Source organism: Mastigoproctus giganteus, chromosome 13 (assembly GCF_048544385.1).
Source record: "Mastigoproctus giganteus isolate SK-2022 chromosome 13, ASM4854438v1, whole genome shotgun sequence".
In the NCBI taxonomy this organism is placed as follows: Eukaryota; Metazoa; Arthropoda; class Arachnida; order Uropygi; family Thelyphonidae; genus Mastigoproctus; species Mastigoproctus giganteus.
In genome coordinates this window covers 28,182,509-28,209,186 of record NC_143587.1, presented here as the reverse complement: position 1 = coordinate 28,209,186, position 26,678 = coordinate 28,182,509, and the positions used below count along the sequence as shown (strand labels likewise).

General features: G+C 37.4%; 1 protein-coding gene across 2 annotated transcripts in view; it reads right to left on the bottom strand.

Annotated features, from left to right (window-relative positions):
* The window catches only part of zormin (spectrin and immunoglobulin domain-containing protein zormin), a 264,807-nt gene that overhangs the window by 23,584 nt on the left and 214,545 nt on the right, over nucleotides 1-26,678 (bottom strand). For both annotated transcript variants that reach the window (XM_090387636.1, XM_090387637.1), the window contains 4 exons: nucleotides 22,212-22,363; nucleotides 21,325-21,454; nucleotides 11,217-11,397; nucleotides 6,534-6,564 (listed from right to left, as the gene is read on the bottom strand). In XM_090387636.1, coding sequence (XP_090243762.1) covers nucleotides 6,534-6,564; nucleotides 11,217-11,397; nucleotides 21,325-21,454; nucleotides 22,212-22,363 — 494 coding nt within the window. The remainder of the gene's footprint in view (nucleotides 1-6,533; nucleotides 6,565-11,216; nucleotides 11,398-21,324; nucleotides 21,455-22,211; nucleotides 22,364-26,678) is intronic.

Below are 26,678 nucleotides of genomic sequence, written 5' to 3'. Positions count from 1 at the left end.
ATTATTATTATTATTAGCCATATGGTGCAAGGAAGCCTGAGGCTTATGCTGCATCAGCCGAAATCAACCGCTTGCTGGCTAAACGCAAACTCCTGCACATCTGTTCTGCAACCAACCTTCCTCAATTTGAATTTGTGTGTGGTCCGAGCAAGAGGAAGAATTCCATCAGCATTGAGCTTGCCCAATCCATTCAAAGCCTTAAACTCTTCAATCAGATCACCTTGCAGGTGCCTAGGTTTCGAGGTGCTGCAATTTTCAGAATTGAAACCTTTCTTGGTAAGAGCATCCCTTTGTTCCCTTCACCAATCACATGATCTTCTCTATATTACTCATTCCAGCAGCTCTACATCTTTCCTAAAATGAGGCCTGCAGACCAGAATGCATTACTCAAGATATGGCCTGACCATTATTCCCTTATATAAGGGAATAATCACCTCCTTATCCCTGCAAGCAAAATTCCTGTATATCATTGACAAGACCCCATGAACTGATTTGGCAGCCTGTTTACATTGCTCAGAAAACTTCATATCTGACTGCACAATTAGCATTAGCATTAGCACATGACAAAAGAAAGCAAGCTAATATAGCATCAGCCAAAAAAAAAAAACACACACACACTCTCTTCTCATTTCACCCATCCACTCACTCCAAATGTTTGTCTAGTTCTGCCTTGAATCTGTTTAAGCTGTCAACTTCTACAGTGACAAATGGAAGTTTGTTCCAGCAATCAGCCACCTGCTGACCAAAGGCAAACTTCCGCACATCTTTCCTACAACTGTCCTTCCTCAATTTGAATTTATGTCCTCTCAGGCAATTATTCTGAGCAAGAGAAATAATCCCATCAGCATTGAGCATGCTCAAACCATTCAAGGCCCCATACACATCAATCAGATCACCTCACAGGTGCCCAGTCTCAAGACACTGCAATTTACAAAATTCAAGCCCTTCTTCATAAGAGCAACCCTTTGTTCCACCCACCAATCCCGCTGCCCCTCTCTGCACTCATTAAAACAGCTCAACATCCCTCCCAAAATGAGGCCTCCAGACCTGCATACAGCACTCAAGGTGTGGCCCGACCATTGCCCTATACAAGAGGACAATCACCTCCTTATCCATCCTAGAAAAATTGACAAGACACCATGAGGTACTCCTGCAAACCGTCTGCACTGCTCAGAAAACCCCACATCCGCCTGAACAATCACCCCCAGGTCCTTTTCACTCTATACCACACAGCAGTAATCCCGTTACTCTGGGATTACTGCTTCCCACATGCAGCACCTCACACCCGTCAATGCCAAACTTCAGTTGCCACCCCCCAGCCCATCTGCTCAACCCTTCCAGATCCTGCTGCACCAGCGTACTGTCATTAGTGCCATTAACAACCCTGCCGACCCTTGTATCGTCCGCAAACTTGAACACTAAGCATGATATACCATCATCAATATCACCCATAAACACAGAACCCAATGGAACCAACATTTAACCCTGGGAGACTCCACTAATACACCAGTCCATGAAAAGCAGTGTCCATTGATCACCACTCTCTGTCCTCCCCCACTCAACCATCCCCCCATCCATAGCAGCAACCTACCTCCAGTGCCACACCGCTCCAGTCTGCTCAGCAGCCCCCCATGCGCAACAGCACCAAAAGCCCTTCCAAGATACAAACATACAACATCAAAATCACTCCCTGAATCCAGCTCCCCTGCAACCACATCACAGCATCCAATCAAATCGGTCAGACAAGACTTCAGAAACTTAACAAACCCATGCTGTTTCCGAGAATGCTGAAGCCTCGTCTAGATGATCCCGCAGCGCCTCCCCAACCAGTGCCTCCACCAATTCCCCTGGAACAGAAGTTAAACTAACACGTCTGTAACCACTTGTGTCCCCCTCTAATCCTCCTTTGCGGACTAGGGTCACATTTGCACATCTTCAGTCCATGGCCACCTCCCCTGAATCCAAGGAAGCTCCCATAACTATGGTTAAGGGCCCGCTTACTTCCTTTGCTGCCTCCTTCAATATAACTGGATAGATTCCATCCACCCCAGGCGCCCTTCCCGCGTTTATCCTCAACAACCTCTCCTCCACCTTACTCTCATCCACCACAAGATCATCCACCTTACTGCCAGATTTGAATACACCTCTGGCATTCCCCTCGCTGAATAACCCCTCATGCGCGAATGCAGATGCAAAACATTCTTTTAGTCCGTTAGCCACCTGAGCGGGATCATCAACAGCCGAACCATCGATATCAAGCGGACCAATCCGATTCATCCCCCTCCCTCCAGAGTCCACATAAGTAAAGAACTCCTTGCTGTTTTTTTTTTTTGCATCCTTTGCAAAGACTTCCTGCAATCTACCTTTGCCCGCCCAACCCCCCCTGCGACCCGGCCACTGGCCAGCTCATATCCATCATAGGCCTCCGTGTCACCTGTTAATTTATATATATCCGATGCTTTGTATATGTATCCAAAAATTTATATGTATCCAAAATTGAGAGTAGGAGTGTGCTATAGGCCTAATGACTCTGATGAGTATAATAAGATATTGTACAGGAAAATAGAGTGGGCCAGTAAATCAGAGAGTCTTATAATGGGGGATTTTAATTTCCCAGATATTGACTGGAATTTGTGGATTGGTCACTCGCACACTAGCAAGGCTTTTGTGTGCGAGTGACCAATCCACAAATTCCAGTTTTTTTTTTTTTTTGGTACAGAACAAAGGAATCCAATTTGAAGACCATAATGGAAAGTCGTCCTAAAATCAAGGAGCTGGCCCAACCTGAAGAAGGAGACAAATAATTGTAAGTACTGTTAGTATTATTATACCTAGTCAAGATATAGTCCTGGGGAAAGGAGAAAGGCATTCTGAAATCCTAACTGTGAATGACTTGATTAGCCTGTGAGGTGGAAGAAAAAACACAATTGATGTTTTAAAGGAACTGTAAATAAATCTTCCTGGTAATGAGATATAGTAAAGAACTTTTGTAACTGTACATCCCAGTGGAGGTGCCTGTATTATAAATTTAGTGAAAAATTTGTATGTACATGAGTCAGTTTCCTAGAATTAAACATGTTGCAATTTACTTGTGTTTTGTCAGTTGTCTCACTCATTTCTAGCAAATTCGAAAATCCCTGGACTTGTATATGCAGTCAGAGGCCCAAGGATAACTTATAGTTACCTGATAAAATTAAAAGTAGGTGGAGAAAATTATGTATATATAAGTAAACTAAATAATTATATATATAACACTGAGTAAAAGAGTGTATGCCTACAACTCCTAATAAACAAACATACATTGAAGACAGAGAAGAGGCTTGTTAATTTACAATTATGAGAAAATATGAGTTATAAATTATTCCCATTAAGAGGAGACAGACTATCTGAAATATGATGCAAGATAGTCCTATAAATATGGGCATTACTGGAAGCTATATCTATCACCCAGGTCTAAATGGACAGTTCCAATCATAGAACTAGAATCAAACAGAGGCAACTCTATCAAGGATGACATTGCAGATTGTAATCATGTAAGAAATTACAATAAGTAAAATTCCTTTTATTAGCTCTCAGTCACTTGTTCCTACAATGCATAGAGACAACAGCTCCAGACAAGCAAGTGGCTGCAGGTTTGTCCAAGAGGCATCCTGGGCAAAGTGCCTGACCAGCGTGGCAATGTGGAGATGTAGCATCAATACAGTACAAAAAACATGCTGACAATGATGAGCTTGCCCTGGGACCACTAATGCAACAGCTATAGGACTTACAGTAAAGCATAAAGATGCATATAATTAGAATAGAGTACAATTAATAGGACAGGCAAAATTATTGACACATGTAGTTGACATTAAGTGCACACAACTGCGTGACTTGGCTATCACTAAATTCTCAAGATCAGTTAATGCACGAGAACTGCAATTCAAGAAAACATAAAATACCGGCGTCATCTGATGAGTGGAAGGTGTGTGCTCCCCTAGATATCTAGACTGTAAAGTCAGGATGAATGGAAAGGAAGGATATATAACATTGTGGTTATATTTAGTTTAGTGGAGATTCGTTAGTATGAGTTTAGCTGCTTGTGACAGGAGAGCTCTGTTTTGGGCTATTAAGACCTGGTCTATATTCAAACCATTGACAAAGAGCAGCGTGTTGAATGGGAAGTGCCTTTCGATTAAACGGAGTCGGTTTAGTAAAGGGACTAGAGTTGTTTTGGATCTTGCTGCTTTCCTGGGGATACTCCAAGCTATAACTTCCCAAATTTCTGGACAATTAATGTTGTACAGTTTTGTAAAGAAAGAAAGGTTGTTGTACGAGATTGAATGTCGGAGTAGTTTAGGCAGTCAACCATGAAAGTTCGGGAAGAGACAGGTTCATAGCTGGACATGAAGAAAGTCCATTTAAGAAATCAGTACTCAAGGGAAGAGATTTTTTGAAATTTGCATTGGTCACACTGGCCCAGATAGGACAAGCATAGAGAATTTTTGGCTTGATGATTTTGGAAAAGAACTGTATTATAATATGGGCAGAGTGTATATGTTGAAGGTTTTATTTTGCCAGCCAAATGGCTCTTGTGAGTTTTTTGGACAAGTAGTTCAGATGAGTAGTGAAGTTGAATTCTGAGTCATAGAAAATTCCCAGATCCATATGATCGGTTATGATAGGAATTGTTTGGGAATTCAGGGAGGTGGTTATTGGAAAGATGCTCTTTTTAAGCGAGATTTTGAGGTGACTGAATTTTGTGGGGTTAAGTGTGAGATTGAAAGATTTAAGGTAGGAAGCAAACTCTTGGAGGGTGTTACAGATCAGCTCTTCAGTGCATTTAGCTGATTGACTTGAGTTTGAGGTGGCAATGATTTTAACATCGTCTGCATAAGACATTACATGCTTATGGGTTAGTAGGAACAGTTGGAGGATTGTGGAGAACATTATTGCCGATAGTGTCCCACCCTGAGGGATTCCAGTTGAGCAAATGGCCTGATAGGATTTGTTTTTGAAGTCTGCTATCAGGACCCTTTCTTTGAGGAGGATGGCAAAGAGATTTAATAGATCTGTTAATGAGGTAAAACTGTTCTAGGAGTTTCAGGAGAGAGTGTGTGGAGACCGCATCGAACACAGAGCTGATGTCTGTGTAAATTATATTGATTTGATTTTTAGAATCGAGAGCCTTCAGGATTATTTGGTTTGTTGCAAGGAGGTTGGTCAATGTGGATCTTCCAATAATTCCATAGTGAATCTGGTTATGATGTATTGGGAAGAGTTGCTTCCTCACTGTTGGTAACATATTTCTCTCTAGGAGTTTTAGTACAGAGGATGAGATTGATATTGGCCTGATGTCTTTGTTGCTTTTGATGTTTTTGCATTTCGGTAGCAGGAAAATTTTGTAGTGAGCCCATTCTGGGGGAAAAAAGTTGTTATTTATGACCTGATTGAAAAAGAAGACCAGAAGGTCTAGAATGTAGACACTAGCGATTTTGATCATGAAGTTCGGTATATTGTCATGTCCTGCGATAGAAGGGAGATTTTTAATTGTCTCTTTCGAGACAGCAATACTGCTTAATTTGTCGATGCATGGCATACATTCTTTAAATTCTGACCAGGGATTTGTTTTACTGTTGAAATGGCAACACTCAGATTTACAGACAAGACAAGTTGTTATTTGTTATTTGGTTTTTTAGGAGCATTAGCAACTAAGGGCCATATTGCTCTGGGATATGCGGTGGTCATTCTCTGACCTTTCCGCATCCTCCGTATTTGGTGGTGACGGGCTCGAACCCCGGTCTAATCAAGAAGCATGTGCTGACAAGACAAGATCACATATATCTATTAGGGATTATCCTGACTTCTAATTTATCTTGGCATAAGCACATCACAAATATTACTTCCTCTGCTTCTAAAAAACTGGGTTTTCTCTTTTCTCTTGGCAACTTTTCTTCTAAACAGCTACTCTCCCTGTACAAATCTGAAATCTACTCTACGTGGAATGCAGTTCCCAAAACTGGGACAGTGCCCCCTTAACCTTTCTCAGGCTTCTAGACTTAATGATCCATCTCTTACAAAGTCTCTCCATTCTCTGTCTCACAGAGAATGGAGAGACTTTTTCTATAGATACATCCATTTTTCTATAATTCATCCTCTCTCTTCCAAACCAGTCCAAAAACGGAACCACAACCAGTCAGCATCCTTTTACTGTCCAATTTCCAACTCACAGAACCAACTTCTGTGAGAAGGAAAAACTTCCATTTTCTGGAACAACCTCCCTTCATATATATTTCTTGAAAATTACAATCTTACAGAAATTCAAGTATAATGTCAACAAGTATCTTCTTTCATCTCCTTAACCTTCCATCCATGCATGTTACTAAACACTGTAGGTTCTAATACCTTTCATGTTTGGGATTTTTATAAAAAATATTAAACTATATAAAGAAAACTGCAGTGGTTAATGTGTATGACATCAGTAAGCAGTGAAAATGCTACCAAAAAATCTTATGTTATCATACCTGTGTAAGTAAAAGTCAAATACAACTTACCTTCTCTCCAGGGTGCTCATTTCACTGAAGGCTAGAAGAAAATATTACAATCATTGTATATCAGTTATTATTTAAAGCAGGTTTAAGACAAAAACTACTTATTTATAATTTATAAATTTTAAAATAAAATTCTATCAGAAAAGTTATGCCCATAATAGATTATAATAATTAAAAGTAGCAGGATTTTCACTGATTTTTTTCAAAATGATGTCCGACCCTTAATACTATGGTACTACCTTTTCATGATTTGAATTTATGCCCTGAGAGGACATAAATTCAAATTGAGGAAAGACAGTTGTAGGATAGATGTGCAGAAGTTTGCCTTTTAGCCAGCGGGTGGTTGATTGCTGGAACAAACATCCATCTGTCGTTGTAGAAGTTGATAGCTTAAATAAATTCAAGGCAGAACTTGACAAACACATTTGAAGTGAGGGGATGGGTGAAATAAGGGTTTTTTTTTTTTTTTTTTTTTGACTGATGCTGTATAAGCTTGCTTTCTTGCATCATGTGCCTTTGCTAATGCTAATGATCTATACTATTTTTGAAAACACCCTACTTCTACACCACTTTTAAGATCTTAGAAGTCTGCTGATCTGAGTTTTCCAAATTGTTCATCCCTCTGTAGGTGACTGGGATTGGAGACATCATGGACATCACTGTTGTAGACAGAAGCAAGGATATTCATATCTCTCATTTCCATCATGCTTATGCTTTATCTTTTGGCATATAGTAGTTCAATGACTATGACACTTGATTAAATTTATTCAATGTTACAAGCATTACAAGGTAATACCCACTCAGCTACACAAAAGAATTTACTGAATTTTATTCAACAGTATTTGAATACATACATCAGTTTAGAATTAATGATTATCCTTTATCTACTACTGGTTAATGCTTAAAACACTGGGATAGCCAATATGCTGAAATCCAAAAATCAGCAGCAAAAATTTTATAAGTTGTTACAAAAAGGCTTTCTATTTGATGAAGTGAGTGAACTAATTCAATTCATAATATTATTCTCAAATATTATAATTTCATATAACATTATCCACAAATATTATCCCCAAAGCATATGGGGAAAATATTATCCCCAAAGCATATGGGGAAATATTATCCCAACATGCTTTGCATGTGGGAGAATAATTCCCCCATGCATCCCAAAAGACTTCAGTTCATTACAACTGAAAAACATGGACCAATTTGTTTAAAAATAATAAATTTTTTTATATAAACATTGTTTATATCAAGAAAATAGTTTTTTAAATTATGTAGTAGTAGTAGTAGTGGCATGTGATGCAAGAATGCAAGTGTATGAGCTTTATGCAGCATCAGCCAAAAAAAAGAAAAAAAAATTTACAAAACAATTCCCTCTATTTGTTTGTCCAGTTCCTTTATTTAATCTATCAACTTCCACAACGACAGATGGAAGTTTGCTCCAGCAATTAACCACCCGCTGGCTAAAGGCAAATTTCCGCACATCTATTCTACATCTGTCTTTCCGCGATTTGAATTTATGCCCCCTTAGGTTCGTAATCTGAACAAGTGGAAGACTCCCATCAGAATTCAGCATTCTCAACCCATTCAAGGCCTTATACACCTCAATCAGATCACCTCACAAGTGCCTAGTCTCCAAGACACCTCTGTAGCCAAATGGGCAGGAGCAGCAGTGCGTAGCACACGCTTCTTGATTAGACCGGGATTCGAGCCCGTCACCACCAAATACGGAGGATGCGGAAAGGTCAGGGAATGACCATTGCATATCCTGGGAGCAATATGGCCTTAGTTGCTAATGCTCCTAAAAACCAAATAACAAACAAACAAGCCTAGTCTCCAGCCACTGCAATTTGCACAACTTAAGCCGCTCTTGGTAAGAGAATCTCTTCATTCCCCTTACCAATCTTGTTGCCCTTCTCTGTACACGCTCAAGCAAATCTACATCCTTCCTAAAATGAGGCTTCCAAACCTGTATGCAGTACTCAAGGTGTGGCCTGACCATTGCCTTATACAGAGGGACAATCACCTCCCTTTCCCTGCTAGCAAAATTCCAGTATATCATTGACAAAACCCCATGACCTGACTGGCAGCATTCTGTATGCATTGCTCAGAAAACTTCATATCTGACTGCACAATTACTCCCAGGTCTTTTTATTTTCTACCACCCTACTTTGCATTTGTCGATGTTAAACTTCAGTTGCCATTTCTCAGCTCATCTCCCCAAATTTTCTAGATCCTGTTGCAGTAGCACACTGCCATTACTGTCATTAACAACCCTGCCAACCTTTGTATCATCTGAAAACTTTAACACTAATCCTGATATACCTTCATCAATATCATTGATAAATATGCAAAACAACAGTGGACCCAACACCGAACCCTGTGGGACTCCACTAATAACATTAGTCCATGAAGAGCAGCACCCATTGATTACCACCCTCTGTCTTCTCCCACTCAACCATCCTTTTATCCATTGTAGCAACTTTCCCTTAATACCATTCTGCTCCAATTTGTACAGTAGTCTTCCATGTGCAACAGTGTCAAAAGCTTTCCTGAATTCCAAGTATATGATATCAAAATAATTTTTTGCATCCAGTTCCTTTGTAACCACATCATAATATCCAATCAAATTTGTCAAACAAGACTTTCCCTTAACAAATGTTGTGTCTGAATTATTGCTGCAGCCTTGTCTAGATGATCCTGCAATGCATCTTTAACCAGTGACTCCATTATTTTATCCGGAACAGAAGTTAAATTAACTGGTCTGTAATTATTCGTGTCACCCTTCGATTCCCCCCTTTGTGAACTGGGAATACATTTGCATATCTCCAGTCCATGGGGACCTCCCCTGAGACCAAGGATGCTCTCATAATTATGGCTAAGGATTTGCTTACTTCCTTTGCCACCTCCTTTAATATAACTGGATAGATCCCATCCACCCCAGGTGCGTTCTTAAGTTTAACTTCAACAATTTCTCCTCCACATTGCTCTCGGTTATTACAAAATCATTAAGCACCCTGCTACAATTTTATAACCTTCTGGCATTTTCAAATCTTAATAACTCCTCATGTGTGAATGTAGATGCAAAATACTCATTCAGTTTGTTTGCTATCTGAGCAGGATCAGCAACAGTCAAACCATCGATATCAAGTGGACCAATCAGATTCATCCCTTTCCTTTTAGAGTTTATATAAGTAAAGAAATCCTTGCTGTTTTTCTTAGCATCCTTTGCCAAATATTTCTCGTAATCTGCCTTCGCCTGCCTAACTTCCTTTGTGACTTGATTACAGACTAGCTTGTATCTACCATAGGCTTCTGTGTCGTCTGCATCCCATGCATTTTTCTTCTCTGCCACAAGCCTCATTAGTTCATTGGACAACCATTTAGGCCTAAACCTTGAACAATATTTCTTAATAGGTATGAAACTTTTAGTAGCTTCCACGATTAATTCCTTGAATGCTTCCCACTTAGAATTTGCTGTTGGTAACATCATCAGTTGATCCCACTGTACTGAATTTAAAAATTCTGAGACCACTGTAGTCACCTTTACGGAAGCAAAATCCCTTTCCTTTACCCCTGATGGTAATTATATCTTTAAGTAAATCCCACATCAGTATACTGTGATCACTGCCACCTAGTGGTTCCTTTAACTGCAAATTCTTAATACACAAATGATCACTGTTGATAACGATATCAAGAGTATTACCCTCTGGTTGCCTCTCGAACATGCTGCTGCAGAAAACAATCATCCAATAAATCCACAAAAGCCTTACTACTGTGCGAGTGCTTTCACTCTGTTTAAAAAAACAATGGACTGATGGGAGGAACAGACCCAAAATCGAAACAGTTAAACATTTGCTACAAATGAAGTCCAACTATTCCTTGGCTTGCAGTGGAATGTATGAAAAAATGCTGTAAGATGATAAATTAGTGAAGTTCTTGTTTCATGTAACAAATGTATTTTTGAATTCCTGACTCTATAAGAAATAATATAAGAAATGGGAGTTACATCCTTCAGCATTATAATGGGAAAGCCACTATACCATAATGAAGAATGCGAATCAAGTCATGTTTTAGTCATTACAACACTGTTTCTCTATTAACCCATTAAGGATTTTTTAACATATTTAATCAGAGTGATTAAATTAAATGCTGATTTTATTTTGAAAACATTTTTAATTCATTGCTGTACTTCCCATTTTTCCAAAATGAGATTTATCAGTAACTGAACCTGTTTCATTAAATATTTTGATACTGGATTTTTTCTAGATGATTGTTACTACAACTATTTTTCTTATTTTACTCTGCAACTATTTTTCTCTGTGACCACCTTACATGTCCATACAGCAAGATAATTTCAATGCACCTGCAACAAAAAAAATAATAAAATAAAAAATGTTTTTAAATAAAACCAGTTTATTTTGATTCCCGACTTTATGGACACCTTGCATAACACAGATAGGCAAGTGTGTGAGACTTTTAGGATTCTCATTCCTTATTAATTCATGTTTATTAATCTATATCAATTGGCAATTACATATTATGTGAAATATGTAATTTCCAATGATAAATTCCACCAATTCTTTGGCATTAAGAAGAAAACTGTGCCTTAGAAATCCACATAAAATCCATACATTCAGATCAGAAGCCAATTAATTCAATGTAAATATAATTCTTAATGCCTACATTTTATATCAAGATGGCACTGACTTGAAGCTTCACCAGCTGAATTAATAGCCACACATCTGTACCAACCACTATCTTCTGGATATGCTTCTTTTATCACCAGAGAACAACGATCACCTTCAAAAAGTAAATTGATATCACTGGATTCCTTCACAGGATTTTTATTGTGATACCATATCACCTAAATAAAACATAAAACAGAAATTGGTTACTTTGAATAAGTGATCGTTAAACAGCTTCTTCCATCAAAAAAGGTTAAATAACATAATTTACTTAACAAGTTTTAATCAATTTGTGAATAAAGTGGGGGATGTTTCCTATCATGAAGGCCAAAGTCCCCAATAATTTCAAAAAATGTGCTTTACATCGGCTTTAATCTTTCAGGCTTTAGTGATGATGAAACATGCTCTCTTGACATTACCCTAAGCATTTTCTATATACAAAGTATAATTGCTGTTTACTTGGTCACACCATCAAAACAGCTGTTATGACAGCTATTAACATCTTCAAAATATGGAACAGTTATACATAAAAAATATAAGAAATTGTAATTCTCGTATTGGAAGTGTTGTTTATTTGTGGCACAATATTAGGGTGACCTGCTCTTTGAAAACTGCAATCTGGGAGGTGAACACTACTTTAAGGATCTCTCTCTCAGGCAACTCACTTTACAAGCAACTTTGGAAAATGGAGTAAACTTCTATACAGTCAAACTTGGTTATAACGAGCACGGAAATAACAAGATCATGGCTGTAATGAGCAAAAAGCCATAATGATTTTAATTTACATGTATTCCCGTACAATCAATCACTGTTATAATGAGCGTACTACACAGATATACCAAACATATTTTGGTAACTATGCAAACATTCTTAATTGCTCGGGTAGTCTTAAAAACCCAATTCTTGGAATAGATGAAAATGAAAGGGGAGACTTAGCTTTATGACCACCTGCATCAGATTGGCGGCTGGTTTATGATCTTGTCCTTCTGGAGATGGGCTATACAATAGTGCATTGGTGTTCCGCTTGTCGCATTACCCTATTTATAGATTTTTTTGTATTCACTGAACCATAAATTTATTTCGGGACTTCTAAGAACTTTGTATGCCTTTCAGGGTTCTAAGAACTTTGAATGCAGATCACTTTATCATTTTAAAGTAAAATTAGTTAGAAATAAATCCTTCCTTCCGAAACATGTCTACTAAAAAAATAAAGTGTCTGTCGATTCGCGAAAAAGTCAAAATTATTCGTGAGTTAGAACGTGGTGCAAAAAACGTTGAAGTGTGTAAAAAGTTTTCTTTGTCCTCTTCAAGTGTATCAACATTGTGGAAGAATAAAGATGTTTACATATCGGCACTGGAAAAGAACATAACTGAAAAAGAAAAAAAAATTTAGAAAGTGCGAGGTTACAAACATTGATGAAGCATTGCTTCAATGGTTCACCACACAAAGAAGTGCTGGATGTCCAATCTTGAAGGCTCAAGTGAAAAAATTTGCTAAACAATTTGAATGCAATGATTTTGTGTATAACAACAGTTGACTAGGCTGACCGGACTAGGTGGCTGGGTAAAGTACCTGCAACAGTTACCTGCAACAGTACCTGCAACAGTTAGACATCTACAACAGTTGTACTACTGCAACAGAATCTAGAAAATTTGGGCAGATGGGCTGAGAAATGGCATCTGAAGTTTAACATTGACAAATGCAAAGTACTGCATATGGGTAGAAGTAACCCCAGAGGAATGTACCAACTGTGTGGTACTACACTTAGGGTGGTAGAAAATGAAAAAGACCTGGGAGTAATTGTGCAGTCAGATATGAAGTTTTCAGAGCAATGCAGACAGGCTGCTATAGCAGGTCATAGGATATTGTCAATGATATACAGGAATTTTGCTAATAGGGAAAAGGAGGTGGTTGTCCCTTTGTATAAGACAATGGTCAGGCCTTGAGTACTGCATACAGGTCTAGAGGCCTCATTTTAGGAAGGATGAGCATGTACAGAGAAGGGTAACAAGATTGGTGAGGGGAACAAAGGGGTTCTCTTACCAAGAGGGGCTTAAGTTGTGCAAACTGCAGCAACTGGAGACTAGGCACCTGCGAGGTTATCTGATTAAGGTGCATAAGGCCTTGAATGGGTTGAGCATGCTGAATTCTGATGGGATTCTTCTGCTTGCTCAGATTGTGAACCTACAGGGGCATAAATTCCAATTGAGGAAAGACAGTTGTAGAATAGATGTACAGAAATTTGCCTTTAGCCAGCGGGTGGTTAATTGCTGGAAGAAACTTCCATCTGTCGTTGTGGAAGTTGACAGCTTAAATAAATTCAAGGAGGAACTGAACAAACTTTTAGAGGGAACAGTTGTGTGAAATTGTTTTTTTTTTTTTTGGCTGATGCTACATAAGCTCATACGCTTGCTTTCTTGCATTGCATGCCTCTATTACTACTACTACAACAACGCCGACAAAACAGAACTTTTTTATAATTTAATACCTGACAATACATTTAAATTCAAAGGGGAAAAATGTGTTGATGGAAAAAAAATCTCACTTGACGGTACTCGTGTGTGAAAATATGACAGGAACTGATAAAAAAAAAAACTGTTTGTTATCAGAAAATCGTTAAAAGCTTGGTATTTCAAAAATGTAAGGAAACTTCCTGTGGATTACGCTGCAAACAAGAAAGCTTCGATGACTTTGGATATTTTTTGGGAATACGTAAATGATGGAATAAGGAGCTATTCAAAAAGAAGAAAAATATTTTATTGTTAGTTGATAACTGTCCTGCACATCCCCGGATTCAAAATTTGTCCAACATTAAGCTAGTGTTTCTGCCTCCCAATGCGACATCAATTTTACAACCTATGGACATAGCTGTAATCAAGAGTTTGAAAGGATTTTATAAAAGATTTCTAGTTCTACATCTGATCAGTCAAAGAGAACAGCAACTTACCGAGTCTATATCGATATTGGATTCTATAAATTTACTGAATAATGCGTGGAACAAAGTTACTTCAACAACCATATTGAATTGCTTCAAGAAATCAAAATTAAATTCAAATGAAATTTCAATTGTAGATGAAGAAGATGGAAATGATGAAAACAACTTACCATTATCTGAATGTTGCTATGTAACAGCATGTAGGTTTTGATACTGACAACGTTGATGAATTTGTATAAGTTGATGATAACTTATTAACTAGTGGTCTTTCTACAGAGAGTGATATTGTAGATGCTGTGCTCAACGAAGATGATAATAACGATGGTAAAGATGATGATTGTGATGATGATATGATGACAATTGAAAGTGAATCAAAATCAGTGCTGACAATCTCACAAGCTCAAGGTGCAATGGACACATTAGTCAATTATTTTGAAGGAACTGAGGCAAGTAATGAGACTTAATGTGTTGAGTGTTTTAAGGGGAAACTTAAGAAATGTCAAAGTAAAATCTTTAAAACAAACCCAGATGGCACCGTTTCAAAGCTGTTGGCCTATCATCAGTGGGTGGTCGTATCCACTGAGAATAAATAGCATTACTCTTCTTAGCGAAGGTAAAGAAAGCCTGCATGAGAATGATGAGAAACATTGGATAACTTATGCGGAAAATTAGTTTCCCGATACAGCACTCTAGTGCTGCTCACTCGGTAAACAGATGGTAGGTGTTATCGGAGCAAAGTCGAGAACGATATATTGATTGACAGGTAGGCATAGCAAATGATGTGCTGATTGGTGTGTGAACACAACACATGATAACATCAGTTTAGTATCACTTTAGCAGCACTAATGGTAACTTGTCCTAATTGCACATGCCCTAACCTTTTTTCACCATTACAGTATTTTGTAATGGTGAAAAAAAGGTCAGGTTACCTCGACTTGAATCCCATGAGAGCTTGAACCCTTCCCGAAGTGGAGGGGGTAACCTAACCTTTTTTCTTTAGAATCAGTCATATTTAGAAATACATTCATAAAAAAATAATTTTTTTTATGACTGTAATTTTATTTTCCTGTTCAATATGCCCTAAGGGTGAAAAAAGGTCAGGTTACCTCCACTTGAATCCTATGGGAGCTTGAACCCCTCCCAAAATGGAGGGGTAACCTAATCTTTTTTCTTTAGAATCGTGGGTGGACTAGCACATAAATTGTTTATTAACAAAATATTAATTTTTTATTACTGTACTTTTATTTTTAAAGACACTCGTGCGGATACACACGTATCATAACATCAATCAGCACCTTAAAAGATTCATCACTACTATTACCTGTTCACCGTTCATTACAAAACTATTATGCACCGTTCTTTACTGGTAAATACACATCATAATGCCGACCATTGACTACACAGTAGCTTGTCGTCTGTCATGCCCACCACCAATCATTTCATCGTTTGCCACGCCTACCTGTCAATCAATATATCCTTCTCGATTTCTGCTCCAGACCGATAACACCTACTGTCTCTTTACCAAGCGAGCAGCACTAGAGTCTGGTGTCGGGAAACTAATTTTCCGCATAAGTTATCCAACTTTTCTCATTGTTTTCATGCAGGCTTTCTTTACCTTAGCTGTCTTCTCTACTAGAGAAGCATTACTTATTCGAAGTAGTGAAATACCTGGTACTCGTTGTGAAGGTAGCCACAATATGAGATACAATTAAAAATGGTGCCTTTCACACTATGTACATAGTTTAATTTATGGATGTAGCATCTCCTTTGACTTGTACATCATGTAATATTTGTGTCATGGTTTTCACCAATTTATGACCCATGCTGACAGAAATATTTTGTTATTCCTCTAGCAAAAGAATTTTTAATTGGGCATATGATGTTGTCCTCCGTGGATGATTTCTCACCAATTTGTCCCACAATAGTTATCTTCAGCCAGATCAGAATGTCACATTATTCTCCCCAAAGCTATAACATATACAGGTTTGTAATGGAGAATTGTCCTGTTGAGAAATGTAAGAACTTGTGCCATAAAATCTCATAAATGTTGAAAGAATGACATAAACAGCCAGTCTCACAATGTTGCTCAATTTTTCAAGGTACCACAATAAACCACAAGGTCAACATCATGCACAAAAAGCATGCCAAAACCATCAGACTGTCTTCATTATGTTTCATAGTTGACATGGTGCAGGTCCTTTTCAGCACATTCTTTGGATTTACACAAAACAATTTCTATCAGAAGAAAACTGAATATTTTGAGATTCATAGCTTCAATTAATCCTTTTACTTTTATAATGAAAGTGGTGGTAGGGTTGTCCATGGAATCTCTGTTCATGAAAATGAATAGTTGTCAATGTGTATGCTTACATACACATTGACAACTGATAATCTACATTCCTAGACATTTTGGGTACCTGTGGCAACTATGGGTGAAGTTTTTCCAGATAACACAGACAGGTTGTTTTATCCTCTTCAAAAATGCTGTTTTGTTGGTTAATGTTCAATTTTGGAATGACCAATGCCTTCCAGTTGCATATAATATTTCAGAAAGAATAGTAATAGTAATAATGTTTGCCACAGAGTGTAAGGAAGCCACAGGCTTTTGCTGCGCTAGCAAAAAAACACCGACCGAGTAGATAAGAAAACCCAAATTATATGCATCCCTACTCACACAGGTAAGTATCCAAGAGACCTTCGAATTTGTTCAAACTGTCAGCCTCAACTGCCTGTGAGGGCAACTTGTTCCAGCTATCAATGACTCGCTGGCTAAAAGAAAACTTCCTGCAATTTAATCTAAACCTCAAGCTCTGTAATTTGAATTTATGCCCCCTAGTTCTGGAATTGTTTAGAACAGTGAGAATTCCACCATCATTTATTTTACTAATCCCTCTCAGAGCCTTATAAACTTCAATCAAGTCACCTCCGAGGTTCCTGGTTGCCAAACTCTGTAACTTACTTAATCAGAGTTTTTCCTCATATGGTCATCCTTCTGCCGATCTTACCATTCGAGTTGCCTGTCTTTGGATCCTTTAAAGAAGCTCAATGTCTTTTTTCAGATGAGGTCTCCATACTTGAACAAAGTATTCCAAATGTGGTCTTACAACTGCCTTATACAGTGGGATTATGACCTCACTATCTCTACAGGAAAGCATTCAATAAATCATTGATAGGACAACATGGGCTTTCCTGGCTGCCTGTTTACACTGGTCAGAAAACTTCATATCTGACCACATTGTAACTCCTAGATCCCTTTCCTTCAACACCGTATTTAGCATGTTGAATGCATGCCGACTACAAGTTAATTTGTACTTGGCGATCTGGCTCAGGACGCCAACTACGAGTTAACTCGAACTGCTATGACTTGCCTTTCAGGTGCAGCTACGAGTATATTCGTAGAAAATATGTGCAACTGATGGCTTCTGGGATAAGAATGAAAAATGAACCACAGCATCAGAAAACAGAATTTATTCACAAAAAGAAATATTTTCTTCACACAAAGAGCTAGCTTCTCTTAGCACACTGGACAATAATAGCTTGTTCTGTGGCATTTTTTATTTCTCGTACATACTCGACACGGCTTAGTCGGCAGTGGTTTTTTTCAGTTGGTGCTATTGCCAACTGAAATTCTAAATAATGAATTTTATGTTCAGACCTAATCTTCTTTGGAATGTTTAGAATTTTTTCTCCAATCAAAGATTCAATGTAACTTTCCTGTTAAGTTACGGGTTCCACCATTAAATGTCCGAAATTCAGAGAAATCCGTAACTTGATGGAAAAGGGTGTATGCGTTATATATATATATTTCTATAATTTGTAATGCAGTTTTTTTCAGACATCTGATGGTTTTTCTTAGCACTGAATAATATGAGAGCATTTGATCTGATCGATCTACGAACCAGGACCGTACGACTCGTCAAAAAACTCTTCAAATTCCGAGTCACTCATATTAGCATAGAGCTGAAGCTTTTCTTCAGTCAGTGGTCTCTTCTTATCCATGTTTTCGGTTCTTTTTAGTTCATAACAAAGTACTGAATTCAACATACATGGCAAAGTCTGTGTCAATGCAGCAGATTATGCACAGCACTGATCCATATACAGAGAATTCTGCAAGTAGCGCGCCTCCGTAGCCAGGTGGGAAGGAGCAGCAGTGCGTAGCACATGCTTCTTGATTAGACCGGGGTTCGAGCCCGTCACCACCAAATACAGAGGATGCGGAAAGGTCAGGGAATGACCACTGCATATTCCCGGAGCAATATGGCCTTAGTTGCTAATGCTCCTAAAAACCAAATAACAAACAACAAACAAAATTCTGCAAGTTACAACACATCTGATTTAATCGAGTTAACTTTTAGTTGGCTGCCGCAAAGAATTTTCTATTACATGCGCCAACTATGAGATAATTCACAATGCTTTTTTTACAACAATAAGCTTTTTTTATGAGTTTTGGTGATGAATATATATTATAATTTGGGTTTTGAATAATTTAACATGCCTAACTCAAATTGGCGTCGGAGACTAGTTTACCCAAATAAGCCTTGGCAGTCAACATTAATTCACCCCTACCGAGTGTATAATTTATTTGTGTTTTGCTATTCCCCAGCATTAAAACATAGCTGCCACTTCTATGACTATCTTTGAAATCCGTTCAAATCATCTTGAAGGAGCACTGATCATTAATGATTCTGCCAATCTTTACATCTTTTCTTCAAATAGGCCTCTGGGATTGGGAATGTTCATGTTTATAATGACTGCAATGATACTACACCAACCGTTATAAACTTTTATTGAAATAAAATAAAATAAAATGTTGGATGTTCCGATTTTACTATTAGGGATAGTGCAGACTTTGTATGATTTGTAAGGGATCAGGTTATAGAAGAGGATGAGACCATGGTGTCATTTTATGTGATATCCTTGTTTACATGTATTCCTATTGACCATGGGGTGAAATGTGCATGTGTGGCATTAGAGAAAGATGATACCCTAAGGGGTAGGACTCTGCTAAGGGTGGAGGATATTTGTAGTGGGGTGGAGCTCTCTCTCTCTCTCTCTCTCTCTCTCTCTCTCTCTCTCTCTCTCTCTCTCTCTCTCTCTCTCTCTCTCTCTCTCTCTCTCTCCAGTACCACCATGGTATTTCAAATCACAATGTATAAGCAGGTTCACAGCGCAGCGTTGGGCTCCCCTATTAGTGCTGTCATAGCAAATTTAGCTATGGAGGAGCTCAAGTCCAGGATTTTTGATGGGTTTGTTCTTCCCATGCACACATGGAAATGATATGTTCGCAATTATTCGGAGGGGGGAGAGGAAGAGGTGCTTAGTTTCCTCAATATCTTTTCCCCGTTTATTCAGTTCACGTCAGAGGTGGAAGTAGAGGGTACCCTCCCTTTCCTTTATGTGTAGGTACATAGGGAGGGCCCTGCAGTGAAAACCAGTGTGTATAGGAAACCCACGTGCCGGGACCAATACACACATTACAATATGGCACAAGCAAACCATCATAAGAATAGTGCCTTACTGGATAGGGCTGGGTCTCATTGCAGCACCTCTGAGGATAGAAAAGAAGAAATTAAATGTGTCTCAGCAGATCTCAGGAAATGAGGCTACCCCCAGAGGGTCATAGATAAATGTATCCGAGATGCAGAGAGCTGTTTATGCCCATTGCCACTGCATACATTCCTTACTATGCAGGCTTAACTGAGTGCATAACTCGGGTGTTGCGCGATTGCCAGACATGCTGTGTGCAGCTGCCAGGGTGGAGGTTGCACACAGTTGTGTCAAAGGTTAAGGACCCCATACTTATGGCATGGGTAAGTGGGGTTGTATACAAAATAAAATGCCTGGATTAAGGGGAATGTTATGTTGGTGAAACAAAGCGTCGGTTTAAAGATTGTATGGTGGAGCATATCAGTGCAATTAAGACCACAGATTATGGGAGGTTAGCTGTGGTGGAGCATTTTTGGGAGAAGAACCATCAAATCTTTCCTGATGAAGCTGTTATTGTTGACCGGTCACACAGATTTTGGGACCACAAGTGGCTCGAGATTGTGCGAATTTGCTCCTTTGAGAGTAACACTATTAATAAAGACAGGGGAGTCCACATTCATTCCCTCTTCGAAGCTGTGGTTCTTGGACAGGATGAGCCATTTCCAGTTCCAGTGCGCATATGGAAAGTACTGCCCATGCTCCTGTGGAAACATGTGCTGTGAACCGTGAACCTGCTGATATTTAAGGATGTACTGTACATTAAGATATACAGTTGATAAAGGAGGCGGATGCCTCTGAAAGTGTCAGTGTTTTATCGCTTTTATCCCATGATTTACATTGCTTTATTTCATTGTATATATTTTATTTTTATTGCATAGACAGTGTATCTTATTTTATCAGGTTTTATCCATCTTAATTATAATATTCAATTTATCTATTTTATCTTATTATTATTATTATTAACAATTTTGATTTATTTTATTTCAATAAAAGTTTATACTGGTTGGTGTAGTATCGCTGCAGTCATTATGAACAATCTTTATGTCATCTGCAAATTTTGACATCATGCCTTCTATCCCTTCGTTAATGTCATTTATGAAAATGAGAAACAACAGTGGTCCAAAAACCGATCCTTGAGGGACCCAACTCCCAACATTACACCAATCTGAAGAATATCCATTAATCACAACTCTTTGCCTTCTGCCTGCAGCCACCCAGCAATCCATCTTAGAATCTTACCAGTAATCTCAACCTGCTCAAGCTTACACAGCGACTGCTCATGGGGGTATGAGTGAAATGCTTTGCTAAAATATAGCCGTATGCTAAGTCTTGTCTGGCAGTACTACCACTTGTTTACGTTTAAATTCACTGAGCTCATTTCCATATATAGATTGGAAATACATTACCTTCTGCAGCCTCTATATCTCTATATTACTGTATTATCCTCTACAATATTTTCATGTCCAGAAATTTTCATGTACAAATAAGTACATCATGTCCATATGATGTACTCATTTGTTAGTGTTCCAATAAGTTTTCTAATATAGTAAGCTTACGGTGAAGATGTAAGTTATAAACATTCTTAAAATGACAAAAAAATACTGACATTCACAGACAGAAGTGGATGAGAGGTTAAATTCAAGAGAAATACAATGTAAATATAAAAACCATTACAATCCTTACTTCAGGTTCTGGTTGTCCAACAATGACACAATCCATACGGACTTTGCTACCTTCTGTTACAGTCTGGTTTTTTAAATGTTCTATCACATGAGGTTTTACAGGTTCCATATCAGAAGGAAGCTCTGAATCACTAAGAAATAAATGAAAATATGCTATTAGAGATGTGACAATAAAGATAACAAGGACAATCAAAACAATATAATTCTGTTTTGCCATCTCAAATTAAAATGTGAATATGGAGCTAAAGTTTATCAGGATGTTAAGTGCTATCAAGCATCCTCTCATGTAAATTTTGGAAATATATCTAGTCTTTAGATTATTTCCTATTCAGATTTACCTTCAGATTATTTCCTAAGAAGACGACTTAAACTTTTTTCCTTCATTTCTGAACTCACCCCCCCCCCAAATCAATATGCTTACTAAAGTTTTTAAAGAGAGAAGAATCATTCTTGCAAAACATCAAAATGTCAAAAAAAAAAAAAAAAAAATCATTTATGGGAGGGAAAGGAAGGGATTTAAGAAAAAGAGATATTTTGAAATTTTGGGGTGAGTGGGAAGATGACAATAATCAATTCATTTCATCGTAAAAGCTAAGGGATCAGTTAGTATACGTGATGAACCACAACAATATTTCAGTTTTAAATTTTTAAATGGTGATAATGAAAAAAATAAATAAAACCTTGACTGTTTTTTTTTTCGTCCCAATATTACTATAATCACTGATTTGTCATTCTATCAGTATTAGTATGCACACATCCATCAGCGTCACTACATACATATATATTTAAATATCCAGAATTAAAAACAAAACCCAGAACAGAATGATCATTAAAAAAAAAAAAAACAATAAGAAATAATACCATATAGTTAATCTATGATCTACTTACGAGGTTTCCAAGGGTAGCCGTCCCTTTACAGAAACAGAACAAGTAGATGTGGCCTCTCCTGCTGAGTTTTTAGCTACAATAGTGTACACTCCTGCATCTTTGGGAAAAGCTTCTAATATTACTAAAGTGGCTTCACTTCCATCATAATGAAGCTAAAATAATCAACAGGTAATTTTTTCTTATCACTATAAGAGAATATACTCTAAATTTAAAAGTAACAGAAAGCACTTTTCATTCAAATTAAGTAAAATTTTTATTAATATTAACTAAAATTACCATAATTTATTTCAATTTATGGAATCAAAAATATGCATGAAACTAATAATGTATACACTAAATATGCTAAGGTATGTCATGCCAATTTGTACATACATATATAGACTACTTATTGTAAAACATAATGTCCATAAAAGTTTCGCTTACATCTATACAATCAAAGGAAATTCTGGAGTATCAGCAATTCAAGTTTTACCCAGTTTTTCCAGTTTTACAGCAATTCCTATGTTTTACTTAACTACATAAATCATACATTTTTCCAAGTTACTTTTGCTACAAACCACAGTATAAACATGCAACTGAGTCTGTGTACAGTAGGTCCTCAAAGTATGTAAATTCAGAGTACACAACCCCTACTCATCTGTGACTGACCCCTGATGGGTACTTAGGCTTGTGACTTGTACTTATTGCTTGTCCATTTTATGACAGAAGCAGTAATGTACAAGAGGTGAAGGTCTACACCATAGCAGGTGTGCAGCATCCACTTTTTGATCAGATGAGTAAGAATTCTGTATACTTGAGCTAGATGATACCTTATGGATTTATAAGGATTTATAAATATGATGTCCTCTAAAGTGTACCCTATATGAGGACCAACTCATCCCAACAACTTTATTTAAGATTTATTGAGTTTACACAAATAAAGTTTATAAGAATGTACACAAATTATAGAAGTTTGTTTAGTTTTACATCAGTATAGTTTTCTATGGGAAAACCCCAACTTATGCAAATTCTCCCATATGCAGGGAGTTCCAGGAACCTCACCTTGTGTACTTAACTCAACTATATCTGACTTTCAATTCCAGCCTTCCTTTTTGTGACAGTGTTATCTTTCAATAACAGCACTTTTTTTTTCTTTTTTTTTTGTTTCCATTGATATCTGTTGCTTTACATAAGACAATTACTTCTAACATTGCTGATGCACATGCACAAGACCAGTGTTTCTCAATCTGTGGGAAATACTGGTCAATCCCATTAACAGCAATGCTTATATATATTAAATGAGTCCAAAGTAGCATATCCAGTTGAAGATCAATATAGATTATTATGTTTCATGATTATCCTCAGTCATGCAGTGTTCTGTAGATGGTGTAAAATTGATTTTTAAGGGCATAGTAGACTGTAAAATTTGGTGTGGCAGCAGGTGTCCTATAAAATTTGGGAACAGAATACACTAAAGCAGCTTAAGGAGGTTAGATGCCTTTGTAACAAGTCTAAACTTCTGAATAGCCATGGATGCTAGTATTTTAGATACAGGAACAAAGTCATTTCTATTCCAACGAGATGGAAAGTAATGCTACTGCAAAATTTCATCAATAATACCAAAATTGTTAGAATAAATATTAAATAATAAGAATAAATATCTTTAACAGCAATAGTCTTAATAATTTATCAATTATCTCACTTCCAACACATTGTAATAAAGAGCAAGAGAAATTAAAGCCAAAAATAAAACTCCAAAGGAAAATAATACATGAGTGGGCATGTGCCACATTTTGCAAACCACATGGATTTTTTTATAGCCATATCCAAATAAAAAATTAATCAATGATGCAGATTGAAACTGAAGACCATGCTAAAGGAACATTAAAATTTACATAGATAGAATTCTAATAGGTATTTTAATATATAAATTGAAAAATTTTTATTGAATAGTGTCAACCAGCACACCAGCTAGAGGGTTAACTCCTATTTAGTTGTCAAAGAGATTTTCTGTTCCTCACATGTGCACTCACTTAATGGGGCAACTTTTTACCCCATTTATAATCTTAAAAATTGGCAACAAATAATTCTAAAGGCTAAGGTAAAGAAAGCCTGCATGAGAACAACGAGAAACGTCGGATAACTTACACAGAAAATTAGTTTCCCGACACCGGACTCTAGCGCTGCTCGCTCAGTAAACAGACAGTAGGTGTTATTGGTCTGGAGCAGAAATCGAGGATATATTGATTGACAAGTAGGTATGGCAAACGATGAAATGATTGGTGGTGGGCGCGACAGACGACAAGCTACTGTGTGTCATTGGATGGCATTATGATGTGTATTTACCAGTAAAGAACGGTGCATAATAGTTTTGTAATGAATGGTGAACAGGTAATAGTAGTGATGAATCTTTTAAGGTGCTGATTGATGTTATGATACGTGTGTATCCGCACAAGTGTCTTTAAAAATAAAAGTACAGTAATAAAAAATTAATATTTTGTTAATAAACAATTTATGTGCTAGTCCACCCACGATTCTAAAGAAAAAAGGTTAGGTTACCCCCTCCATTTCAGGAGGGGTTCAAGCTCCCATAGGATTCAAGTTGAGGTAACCTGACCTCTTTTCACCATTACGAAATACTGTAATGGTGAAAAAAGGTTAGGGCATATGCGATTAGGACAAGTTACTATTAGTGCTTCTAAAGTGATACTAACCGATGTTATCGTGTGTTGTGTTCACGCACCCATCAGCACATCATTTGCCAGCGCCTCCGTAGCCAGGTGGGAAGGAGCAGCAGTGCGTAGCACACGCTTCTTGATTAGACCGGGGTTCGAGCCCGTCACCACCAAATACGGAGGATGCGGAAAGGTCAGGGAATGACCACCGCATATTCCCGGAACAATATGGCCTTAGTTGCTAATGCTCCTAAAAAAAAAAAAAAAACCAACCAAATCATTTGCCACGTCTACCTGTCAGTCAATATATAGTTCTCGACTTTGCTCCAGACCGAAAACGCCTACCGTCTGTTTACCGAGTGAGCAGCACTAGAGTGCCGTATCGGGAAACTAATTTTCTGCGTAAGTTATCCGCGTTTCTCGTCGTTCTCGTGGAGGCTTTCTTTACCTTCACCATTCTAAATTGTTTGCCTTTTTTAAGGCCATCTTTATTAGCCAATATTAGTAGTGGAAAACGATGCAATCAGCAAAAAAAAACCTTTGCACATTTATGCACATTTATTACAATCATCCTTTTTTAATTTAAATTTATGTCCCCTTATATACGTTGTCCAAGAAAGGGCAAGGATGCCATCTGCATTTAGTTTACTCAATCCATTTAAAGCCTTAAATACTTCAATCAGGTCTCCTCGCAAGTACCTAGTTTTCAAGTACTGCAATTTGCAGAACTATAGCCTTTCATCATAATACAAGGACTCAAAATTACAATGTAATTTTGAGTCCTTGGCTAATCTTGTCACTCTTCTCTTCATCTGTTCCAACCAGATCTGCATCATTCTTAAAACGAGGCATTCAGACCTGTATGCAGTACTCAAGGAACAGCATAATGATTGCTTTATACAACAGTATAATTACCTCCTTGTCCTGCTTGCAAAATTCCTGTATATCATGACAGAATCTCAGGAGGCTGTGAAAAATCAATTTTTTTATATTAAAAACATATATTTTTAATTATTTTTTTCAAAATAAAAACACCTCTGCAGCCCTTTAGACATGATTTTTATCTTCTCTTTTTTGGGAGATTTGAACATTATCTCCCTTGTTATCTTTGACTGACAGCAAGAAAGATTTCTGGAATTTTCAATGACTAAATCAAAGAAAATAATTTTGTTGAAAGGTAAAGGCCATGCATATGGGGAGACAGTATTGGATGTGATGTACCAAAGCCATGGCACAAAAAAGAAGGGGTCTATAAATGTTTCTTAAATAAATGTTTCATTAATAACATAGTTTAAAAAACAAAAGGGAGGAGCAAAAACCAACCAAGCACCTGGACCCCTGGATACCACTGCATGGTTCTGATTGTGACAGCAAAAATTTGATTCTTTGGGAGACAGATATTCACAAGTATATCTTGTTGGGTCAGGTTTCACTGAAATTAAGAGGGGTACTGGAACTCTAATAAGATAGCAATAAAATTTAGTCAACAAAGTGGGTTAAGGTTGAAATTATAAAGCTAAAGTTGCACATAGTACGATGCCCTCAAATGTGAATTCTGCTAGTATTCAACTGTATGTGTTTTTTTTTTTTTTTGTTGAAACTGTCTCTGCTTTGGACAATATTATTTGACTGGAGATCTTATTTGTGTTCTTTCAACAGAACAATATACTTATGTTTCATCAGTGGTAATAAATCTTAATAAAAAAGTCCTCGCAGTTTTTTCAAACAACAAATTTGGAACACAATCCAGGATCTGTTTTAATTACACATATAATTTATAGCCAATACATTGATTTATTATAATCAAAACAAA